Below are 11,650 nucleotides of genomic sequence, written 5' to 3'. Positions count from 1 at the left end.
CCCTTGGGGCATTTTCTGATTGGCTGAAGGACTACCCACAAGATCTTGGAAGTCCCCCTCAGAATTTCTGTGTTCTGCTGTGGAAGCCTAACTTCTAAATCTTTCCCATATGTGCCATGACGTTTTATATGATGCTATTAAATTGGACATCTGTATAATGTGATTTTTCTGGCTATATTTTGTGTATGTTACTTACTAGCCCTTTATTTTCTTCATCTTCTCTGTTGCTGTTTTGTATGTTCAGTCAGAAACCATTTTGTTTTGTTCCCTTTCAAAAAACCTTAGGAGAATTCTGAGAATATCAAGAGAAAATGAAAGCATCTTCAAAACAATTTTCAAATCAAATGTCATTTGGTAATGTGATTTTGAAAAATGCAGAACAGTTTATCAGATCCCTGTACTGCAAGACATCAGTGATAAATAGCAGAGCAGGGATTCGAACTAAGATCTTCTGACTCTGACGTCATTTTCCTTCTTCTGTGTCACATTGCCTTTCCTTCGTCACGGCTGTTCTCTAAGCAGGAAAGATAACAATTTGTCATGCTACTGTTATGAAATCCTGTGCCTTAGGTTACCTTGTGCCACCTAAATTAGAAATCTCTTCCCAAAGAAGGATTAGGAGAAAGTTCGAATCCCAAGATTCAAACCCAGAAGCTCTTGAAGTTATAACCTGAGGTTCTTAAATAGGGTAATAGAATTTCATGTCTCAGACCAAGCAACCATCAAGGATATAGTTGCTGCTTGTTTTTACCCCTCTTGGTTGCACTGTCATCAGGTCCTGAAAACAACAACAACAACAAAAATGAAATTAAGGTTGGACCTGCCAAGCCATCTTTGGATAAGCCTATTAGAATGAAGAGTTCACTACATTTAATAAATCTACTTAATTGTCTGCATTTTCAGAAATGGATAAATATTTTTCCTCAGGAGTATCTGATTAACTGTGTTAATATATCTTTTATTCCTTAGGTATTTTCCACGTTGAGCATTAAAGCTGTCAGACAACATGCCTGAACAAAGCAATGATTATAGAGTAGTGGTGTTTGGAGCAGGAGGTGTTGGCAAGAGTTCCTTGGTCTTGAGGTTTGTGAAAGGCACTTTCCGAGAGAGCTATATCCCCACTGTTGAAGATACCTATCGTCAGGTGATCAGCTGTGATAAGAGTATCTGCACTTTGCAGATCACAGACACAACAGGTAGCCATCAGTTCCCAGCAATGCAACGCCTCTCAATTTCCAAAGGTCATGCCTTTATCTTGGTTTATTCTATCACAAGCCAACAGTCTTTGGAAGAACTCAAACCCATCTATGAACAGATTTGTCAGATCAAAGGAGATGTGGAAAGCATTCCAATCATGCTAGTGGGGAACAAGAATGATGAGAGTCCAAACCGAGAGGTGGAGAGCAGTGAGGGTGAAGCTTTGGCAAAGAAATGGAAGTGTGCCTTTATGGAGACCTCAGCTAAGATGAATCATAATGTCAAAGAACTCTTCCAAGAGCTACTAAACCTGGAGAAGCGCAGGACTGTGAGTCTTCAGATTGACGGAAAAAAGAGTAAGCAGCAGAAAAGGAAAGAGAAGCTGAAGGGTAAATGTGTGGTCATGTGAAAGCCCTGCCTGTGTTAAGCAAGTCCATATTTCTTGTTTCTATATGCCCCTCCCCCATCCTCACTGATGTCTATGTTAAACTTAAAGATAAGAATATTCAGTGATTAAAGATAAGACGCCCATTGACTAAAGATGTTTGCTTTAACAGAAATATATATTCCTTTTCACAAAGAGGGTAAATTCATAAATCACAACTAGTCACGCTACAAGACCACAAATTCTGTCAGGAAATAAAACAAAGCCAAAAAGGTTAAATACTCTAGCTAATGAATTACATGCTCTAAGAACTGTCAAATATATATAGGACTATTTAAAATTAGAGTAATGGTTCTCAAAATCTGAAGATTAAAAATAGAAATGTTGATTACATAAATTGATATAAATATCTAAAATATATGTCAAACCAAGGTAACATCTATTTATTTCAAGCTTGCCACATATAGCACAGGCATTTCTTTCAGTGCAGCATATGGAGCCCTCATTTTCATGGCAGGGTTTGGAGTGAAGAAAGAAGCATGATACTGCGTCATTTAATGAATAAGAATGGTATACACTAACCATCCCCCTCCAAAAGGTGCTTGATTCTCATTTTCACATGAATGCCTCTCTAGCTTGAGACTGGCTAAATGCATTGTTGTGAGTTTTAATAGCCAGTGATGATGTTTTTCTTTAATTGGATATTCCTATTTGTCAAGTCTTTTTAGATTCAATATTTAGTGATAAACACTTTTATGAGGTTTCTTGGTTTTATTATCAGAGTGTTCTAATATATGTATGAATTGTAATCTCATTTCCTTTTGTGTTTGAATTCAGTTCAAGGATTGAAAAAAAAACTAAAAATTCCTTAGTTTGACCTATAATAATTTTTCTTGAGGTTAAAAAGTTTAAAGGAACTTTTAAAAATGCTTCACATCAAGATCTCTATATACTGTTAAATGACAAAAGCATAAAAATTATCCAAGATAAAAAAGCACAATTATTTTTCAAAATGCTTTGAAATTTTAAAAAAAAATTGTTCACTCTGTTTTTGGCAAAAGGTATCTCAAAAGTGTATTACTGGAAAACAGTCATTTGACAGTAAATTAGCTAGCATATTCCATTACAAATGCTTTCTAAAATTTGTCAATTGTAGTATTCACTTTAGAAACATTTGTCACATTCTTCAAATGATTTCCTGAGCATCTTCCACTCTCCAAACTCAATTATAGATATTGCTATTTCCTCAAAAGTGCTAATGGGGTAGTAGGGATTGCAATTAATATTTTCTGTTCTAGCCTGAAGACACTCAATCCTGATTCTGTCATCATCACTATATTTATTTGGACATTCTCCCTGAAAATTCCCATTCAGAAGAACCTATTAATGCTCCTTTTAATTTCAGTACAGTTAAATGGATGCTAGACTAAAATTTCAAATCTCCCTCTCAAAAATATTTACTATGTGTATAGTTGGCAAGTAAGAAAATGAAGTGCCAGGAGTCCTCCCAAAAAAGACAAATGAGAATCTTGCTGATTAGCCCCTGGCAAAATTCCAAAGGAGGCAAGGTTTGTCTTCTGTCCTTTTTGTTCCTGGCTTCCCTATCCTTCCTTAGAATGATACTTTCCAGGTTATCTGATACTCCCAGGTTCTCTCCCTAGCTGACTAGGGAATCACTTTCGCCACATCAATGTTTTTTAATCCTGACCTCCCTAAACATTACCCAAATGTTTCTCATATGCCTTTAGTAATGATTAGTAAATCTGGATTAATTTAATTCAACAACACTACATTTATTAAACATTTAATATGTGTGATAGTGTGTTCTTAAGAGGGAACTAGTCCATAGCTTTATAATGACTTCCTAAAGAATATTCCCTGGTTCTCTCACTTAAACCAGAACAGTGCCTAGGGTGGGAATTTTTGGCAAGGAGGGAATAGATGGTGGATTTATTGAGGACCAGTGAGGGAGATTTTTTTCTCAACCGGCAGGTCTGGGATTTGTCAAATTGCAATGTGTAAGGATGTAAGTAAGTAAGGATGGCCCTGTGGGCCTTTTGATAATGATGAACACAGTTTTAAGTGGTTGAACATATGTAGTCTATCTGCAGTGATCTTTCTAGTTTGTGGATTACTAGGGCCCTTATTTGTCTCCCTTCAATTACTCATTTTGGAGGGCATTTAAAACTTCTCACATGTTATATATAACTCAAGGAAGGTTTTAGGGAAAGGGAAGATAAAGATAATAAGATATAGAAATATGTAAGTTTTAAATTTCTCTATAAATCTACTCAATAGACATTGAGTAAATATTCAAAAGTGAAATCTTTCAAAATATTTTCAAAACCTTTAAGACTTTTCCACACATGCTGCTCTTGAGCAAGGATTTTCCATTAGCTTTTTTAAATCAAAAGCATATATTTGGCTAGCAATATCAACTTTTTTCTATCCATCCATTGATACTCCATTTACAGATTAATATGAAATATAGTGTTTCATCAGCCAAAAGATCATCTAAATATTAACTTACTAATAAAATTGAGGAAACATTTTGTACCATTTTATATCATTCAGTAAGGTTTCTAAGAAGACCTTTGAAAAGTAATAATCAATTTTAAAAACCGTAGCTAAGGTTTAAGTGATATGAATGCATAATCCTCCTACTACTGAGCTGTGAGGTTTCTGATATTATCTAAATCAGAGCTTCTTGACCCAGGGTCCATGAACTTGTGTGTACTTCACAATTTGATAACTGTATTTCAATATAATTGGCTTCCATAGTGATCTTCATGTTTTAGACATTTAAAAACATTCTGACGAGTGCATAGATTTCGCCAGACACTGGAAAGATTCCATGACCCAAAAACGTGTTAAGAATGCCTGATAGCCAGATATGGTGGCACATATCTATAATTCCTGCAACTAGGGAGGTTGGAGCTGGCTGATCTCTTGAGCTTTGGATTTCTGATCAACAGTGGGATAACCTGATCTACTGCGCACACTAAGTGATATGGTAAGCTCCCAGGTTGGGAGGGGGACCAGATTATGTAAGGAATAAGCCAGCCCACTTCTGAAACGGAGCAAGTAAAAACTCCCATGCTGAGTAGAGTGGGGTTGGCCTTGTGGGTATTCTCTGCACTTTTAGCCTGGGCATGATAGGGAGACTGAGTTTTAAAACAAACAACGAACTCCTGATCTAGATAATCTATAGAACGCATAAGACCTTTGGAGATGTATTGAAGCTAACAATAATTGTAAAAAGTGGTTTGTAAAGCATACAAGTTGTAGTTACATATAACTATAAAATATTTGAATGGTGGAATTCAGATGGAGTTGATGGATTTGGTAGTCAATGAAATGACAGAACAACTTTACTATACATAGATCATAAGATTATGGAGAAACAGACACTGAAAAATGAAATTCAATGATTCAGTCCTACTAAAAATTCCAAACTTATTCTTTTTTTTTTTTTTTTTAGGCAATTGGGGTTAAGTGACTTGCTCAGGGTCACACAGCTAGTAAGTGTCAAGTGTTTGGTCTGAGGGTGGATTTGAACTCAGGTCCTTCTGACTTCAGGGCTGGTACTCTATCCACTGCGCCACCTAGCTGCCCCTAAAAATTCCAAACTTAATAGACCAATCTCCCATCACTTACCCCAGGCTCTGAGTGTGCTTGACTGATAAGGTCTGATAAAACTTTTTTTCTTTCAGATATTTTATACACACACATATATGTATACACATATAATACTAATTTTGTTTTGTTTTTGGTAAAGAGAAGCCATGACTATATAATCTAATGCCTAAGCTGGTCTACCACACTGTACAATATTCTCAGTTTCCAAAAGAGGAAAAACCATGAAATTAAAGATGTTTAGTGGGCAAGGAGTCTATCCACAAACGAACAATTTTTTTTTTAACCGAAACATTTGATAGGAATTCTGTACAGATACAACTACGGTGAGATACAGCCTTGCATAGTGCTGGGATACTGAAAACAGTCTAGTGTGAGTTATTAGAAACAAATGTTGAGAATAAAGTGAAGTGGTTTCAAGAATCATTTACTTTGCTCAGCTATTGATTTCTCTCCCATAATATGATAAGTAATTTTTTACGTCCAAGGCTTGCATGAATTAAAGCATGAATAGTACAAAAGCAATATTCTTATTCATTCTAAGTATGTATTGTATATCCTGGTAGTCATTGAAGGTTAATAATGTATATCTTACCTGTAAGCTAATAAAATACTTGTCTGAAATAAATATCTATTTTGTGGAACAAACAAGGCAAGGGGAAAAAAACCACATTGCTTTGTTCCATTTGATTTATTTTGAAATGGACACATATTCTCTGAAAATGATCACCAGAACACATGTAAAACCTCAAAGATCTGCAATGGAATGCAATACTTCATAGAGACATTGTATGAATTGGTATTCAAAGAACATGACTCATGTACCTGGGAAACCAATCTTATATATTTATCTTTCAGATGTATTTATTGTTGTAATTTTATCATCTATTATATTTAACTCAGATTGTAGCTACAAATTATCTGTGCCTGTAAGTTTCTAGTGGTGTTCTGATTATGAGAAGACAAAAAATAAAGTTTTAAATTATGAAAATATGGCATATTTGTACTTCTTGAAATAAAATTTTAGTCATAACTCCTTTGTGTACACTTACTCATAGAATAAAATACCCACTTTCTGTTTGCAGTGAAAATAGTGTTGAGCTGTCTTTACCCAATTTCACAATGGCCAAACCTTATGCAGGAATTTTTGTAATTATCAAGTCACAGAATTATAGAACCTCAGAGTTGAAAGGGACTACCATAAGAGAAGATAATATTGATGGAGACCTAGACCTTATAAGTTATCTAAGCCAGACTATATTTAACCAAACCATTCTATAATAACAGCAGGTGGTCAAGCAACCTAATGACTTCCTGTAATTGTGAATTCAGTACATTTTTATTTTTATTTAATTTTGTGGGAGAGGCAATTGAGGTTAAGTTACTTACCCAGGGTCACACAGCTAGAGAGTGTCTGAGGCTGCATTTGAATTCAGGTTCTCCTGATTCCAGGGCTGGTGCTCTATCCACTGCACTACCTAGCTGCTTATTCATTAATTTTTGGACAGAAATTTTTTGCTTACATCAAGCCAAAAATTAGTCATTCTGTAAATTCTACCTGTTGCCCCTAGTTCTGCCCTTTAAGGCCAAGCACAAATAAGAAAATCACTCTTTAATGTAATAAGCTTTCAAATTTTTTAAAGCTGGAATTTGAAAGGGATTTTTGTCTTTTTTTTTTCTGAGATTATAATAAAATTCATTTAAGACTGTAGCATATTTCTTTTATCTTTACTACATGTTTCCATAATGTATCTTGAGCTGCATTTTATTTAACACTGTAAATGAAATGCTGCTCTTGGAAACAAGGAAAAAATTGTTATGGTTTCTCCTTTTCCTTTTAGCAATATTAAAATCTTAAGCAAATAGTCTTCCTTTTTTGGCTTATATATACAAAGTATACTCATTTTTGGAAGTGATACCTACCAGGACAACTCATTTTCATAGGATAATAAACAAATATGTCCAAATATGTAGGTAGTATTTTTATGTACATCCTTACTATATCAATTCATATACATTAAGTGTAGCAATCAATAGCAAGATAATATACATATAGCTAAATGTCAGATATGATTATAATATATTTGAAATGTTTCCAGAAAGACTACAGACAGTATTTCTTTCTTGATCTGCTTAAAGAGGACAGAACAATTATAATGTATGACAAAATGTTCAAGTTGCTACAGTAGTTTCTATGGTGACAGTTGTGCAGGCAGAAAGAAAGATGACTCATTGTGTTTTCTATACTTGACTTCATCATCTGAAAAAAGGAAATAATGGACATCTAGTTTAGGATTGCCTTTCAGGTCATTTTGATTATCAATTGAACTGCCAGCAAGGCTGAGAAAATGAACTATGTTGGGTCATGTTATATTTCTAGTATTTTCTTATATTTCTTATATTCAGGACCACTTATTTTCTCCTGCTAATTAGCAATTCAGTAGATAAAAATTTATTTCTTTGCAAGATGATTGAATTGTCTGTTTTTAGCTAAAATGCAATATATGGGAGGAAGAAAGAACACTAGATGAAACAAAAATAAAAACTTTACCCCTCAGCCTCCATCGGCCTATCTTATGCCAGGTACTTGAGCTATAAAAATAAAATAATGGAAGAAAAATATTTTACTTGAATATCAGATGATAGAAATTATAATCAATTGGACCTTAGAGATCATCTATTATAATCTTTTCATTTTATAGATTAATTCTGCATCTAAACTATTTCTCTTGCATATTTGAAATACTTTAGTAGTTCATCATTTTGGAAGAAATACTCAAAGAATGATTTATTTCCTGGATGATTGAAAACTTTGTTTTGGACTGATACTCTATTCTCACTGATGCAGAGTTGCACCTGCTTTGCAACTTGTAACTTTAAAGAATTGTTTAGAATCACTGAGAAGGTCAGTCGCTTGGCAGGGTCACATAGTATTAATCAGAACTAAACTTGGGTCCAGGACATGCTGACTCTGAGGCCAGCTTTTTATCTACTTTACTGACAGAAGATTAAACTTTACTTGGTTTTTCCTAGTTAATCCACATATGTTTGTTAGAATATATTAATTTACTATTTATATTGCTTACTATAGAAAAGCCTACAAAAATGCAGGAGTCCCCAATAAGGAATATTTAAAGACTGTTGATTTGATTATTATGTTTACTCCTATGCTAATTAATTCTGGACATCTTGTTCAATTTCTTGATATGGTCAATAGTGTCCATAATGGCCAAGAGTGGGGGAAAGCTCAAGGTACCCAGCTGCTTAATGCTGAGGCAGGGGGCAGCAGCAAGATCTTGCATTTCATTAAGAGGATGAGTGTGAGTTGTGGGATATGGTATAGGACAACATGACCAGGAACTGTTTAAGAAAAAGGAGTGTCTGTATAGAAAAAGGATGGACTACTAGATATAATTACACTGGTCTTAGTGAACTGACCTAAATTAACCTCTGATGTTGAGGAAGGCTCCACTTGTTTCCTGAAAAGAAATTTCGGCTATGTGACTTGTGCATCTCTTTTCTAGGGCTCTAACTTGCAAATTGTAGCTGGGGAAGAGTGAATACATTTGTCTTCTTTACTTTGGTATCTGGTGCCTCATAGGGTCAGTTGTCCTTTTGTTTGCTGAGCAGTTAGAGTTCTGATCAGGACTGAGTCTATGATAAGCATCCTGTTTAGAAATAACTTTGTCTGAATTTCTGCCATGGCACTCAGCCCATTAGTCTAATAGCATGTTTTGCTAGCCTAGATCTATGGTATTGTCAAAGGACTTGCAAAATGCTATTTATTTAGACAATGGCCTCATTTCACTTTACAGGAAAGTAAATAAATATGTTAAAATAGGAAAGTAGGTATTCTTATTTACTGGACTTATTCATTTTATCAACTCTTATGCACAGAGTATAATAATAGAGACCAAGCTATTTAGTCATCATTTATTACTAAGGATATCCTCTCTTAGTGAACAAAATATTCCTGGTCAATCCACAATTTGCATGTCTTTCTTGATATGATTAAGGTGGATATAAACATTATAATAGAATTAATCATTTGTAACCAAGAGAGGGAAAAAAGCTTCTAATTCATATACTGAAAAGAGAAATTCATGACTAAATTAATAAATAAAATTAAAAAATTACAGGAGCACAAAAATCAGTGTAGATATGTGAATAGAGGGGGCAAGTGGAATAATAAATAAGTTCAGTCCCTACAAACAATCCCAGAGTGCCTCTAATGCAATTCCCCATTTGAAAGAGTTTAGGTAGACCGCTTCTGGGAGAGTCAGGATGCTGTACAATGGAAGTACCTTGGAGAGAGTTTGAGTACATGTAGACATTTTGTAATTGATTCCTGTCTGCTAATCACATGGTGAATGGCAGATGATCTGACTGGCTGCAGTTGCAGAACTGGAATTTGGGATGCCTTCAAAAAAGATTCGAAATCCTCAGCTTTTTCTCTTGGTTTGGTCTTGTTTTGTTTTTTCCCATCTGAAACCGACATGTGGCCTTTTAAATAAGGGCCATATTCTACTGTCAAAGCATTTGTTTCTTCACTTAAGGAAAAGGGACTTGGAGGCTGCGACCTCGTGAGTTTTGAAAGGTCATCAGGAATTCTGGGAGTCAGGAAGTTGAGTCCATGCCAGGACTGGCAGCCAGCACTGCTTTTCTGCCTCATTGATCAAGAAGCAACCTTCAGGACCAAGCCCAGATGTTGTTGTTATTGTTGTTCAGTCATTTCAGTTCTGTCTGACTCTTCATGACCCCGTTTGGAGTTTTCTTGGCAATGATACTGGAGTGGTTTGCCATTTACTTCTCTAGTCCACTTTACAAATGAGGAAACTGAGGTAAACAGGGATAAATGACTTGCCCAGGATTATAAAGCTAGTAAGTGTCTGAGGCAAGATTTGAATTTAGAAAGATGAGTTTTCCTGACTCCATGCCTGGCACTCTACATACTGTACCACCAGACTAGAGGTAGTGATGTCATATTTGAATATGAACTTGGTGGGACCAATGCTAATGCTACATAGAAATTATGTTAAATCTGAGCCTGCTCTCCCCAGAGACCAAGGCACTATAAAGAAGAGTGTAATTTCGAGGAGTTTGTGCTTGTGTATGTTTAGGAATGTTTGTACATTTGTGCTTGCTATATCTTCAAAGTAAATAGCCTTCTGTGCAAACTAATCAGTGTCAAGTAGTCAAATGGAACCATTACTTCTGACACATAGTAATCTACCATCCATTTCCATACCTCTTCATTCACTCTCTTTCTCCCATTTCTGGAATGCATGTCTACCTCTTCTTGAAGAGATAGAAGAGAAACGGGTGAAGGCACATTTCTGTTGGACCTAAAAATAAGATTGGAGGTGAGAGGGAGTCCAATCTAGGCAATGGAGACAGTGGGAGCAAAAGTAAAAGATGAGAGGTGAGGGGGATAAGAATATAGGACAGAGAGGAGTTCAACTTAGCTAGAATAAAAGCTATATGAAGAACTGAAAGACTTAAGGCTGAACAGGTAGGTGGAAGCCCAATTATGAAGAGCCTTGAATGTCAGTTGAGAACTTTCCTCTCCCAGGCAGTGGGGAGCTTCTTTGTGAGGAAAGGAGTGACACGATCATAGTGGAGGAGGGGTGGTGGTTATCAGGGTAACTCTGATAGGCATAGTTTAGAGAAGGGATAGGATAGCAGCAGCAAGACCAGTTAGAAGGCTATTTCAATAGTCCAGATGAGAAGACATGAGAGCAGCATGAGTGTAAAGGAGCAGACAGATCAGAGAGCTTGTACAGACTTAACAATTGGTTGGCTGCACAAGGACAAAAACAGAGTGTTTGGGGTGGTTCACCAGACAAGGTCAGGATAAAATTATGTTCTTGTTGTACTTCATTATTGTGATATCACGTTTAATTTCCCTTGGTCATTGAAATTATTCACTAAAAGTGGCTTTGAATCACCCACAAGCATTTCTTTTAATAGGATGGATAATTTTCATTTAGGATGTTCAAAATGCTAAAAAAAATTGTGTTTAAAGGCTCCACAAGGGCAAATTCCACCTCTCCGCAAGGAGTTTAAGAATGTTTTTCTTGTCATGCACAAACACAGTCTATAAATTATCGCTTACATACGTGCTGAGTCACAAGAGGGAAGAGTGACTAGTCTTGTTGCACAGAATAATCAGTTGTCAGTTTAAGTAAGAGCATTACATTATTATTTAATTATTAATACATTCCTCTGTATATCTAATAGTTTCCTTTTCCATACAAGATGGCTCATGAGCTGTCGTTCACCTGGTTGTGTGGACATATATCTTTTTCTAGTTCCTCTAAGGCAAAAAGAAAAAGGAAGAAATGAGTATATAAAGAACTGTAGGAGGTGGGGGGGTGGGAAGAAAAAGAAGAAGAAGAAGAAGAAGAAGAAGAAGAAGAAGAAGAAGAAGAA

At 35.6% G+C, this 11,650-nt stretch overlaps 1 protein-coding gene across 1 annotated transcript; it reads left to right on the top strand.

Annotated features, from left to right (window-relative positions):
* Positions 1-1,006: 1,006 nt before the first annotated feature.
* On the top strand, positions 1,007-1,606 carry DIRAS2 (DIRAS family GTPase 2). The gene has a single exon (XM_027839081.1). The coding sequence runs from the start codon at positions 1,007-1,009 to the stop codon at positions 1,604-1,606; it is 600 nt and encodes a 199-aa protein (XP_027694882.1).
* The last annotated feature ends 10,044 nt before the right edge of the window (positions 1,607-11,650 follow it).

The sequence above is a fragment of the Vombatus ursinus genome, unplaced genomic scaffold (assembly GCF_900497805.2).
Source record: "Vombatus ursinus unplaced genomic scaffold, bare-nosed wombat genome assembly UNPS02014832.1, whole genome shotgun sequence".
Classification (NCBI taxonomy): Eukaryota; Metazoa; Chordata; class Mammalia; order Diprotodontia; family Vombatidae; genus Vombatus; species Vombatus ursinus.
The sequence above is the reverse complement of the archived record's forward strand: the minus strand, read 5'-3'. Positions and strand labels throughout refer to the sequence as shown.

What these genes read in the sequence shown, in the direction of transcription:
- DIRAS2 (XM_027839081.1), top strand. Translation starts at nt 1,007, where the DNA reads ATGCCTGAACAAAGCAATGATTATAGAGTAGTGGTGTTTGGAGCAGGA.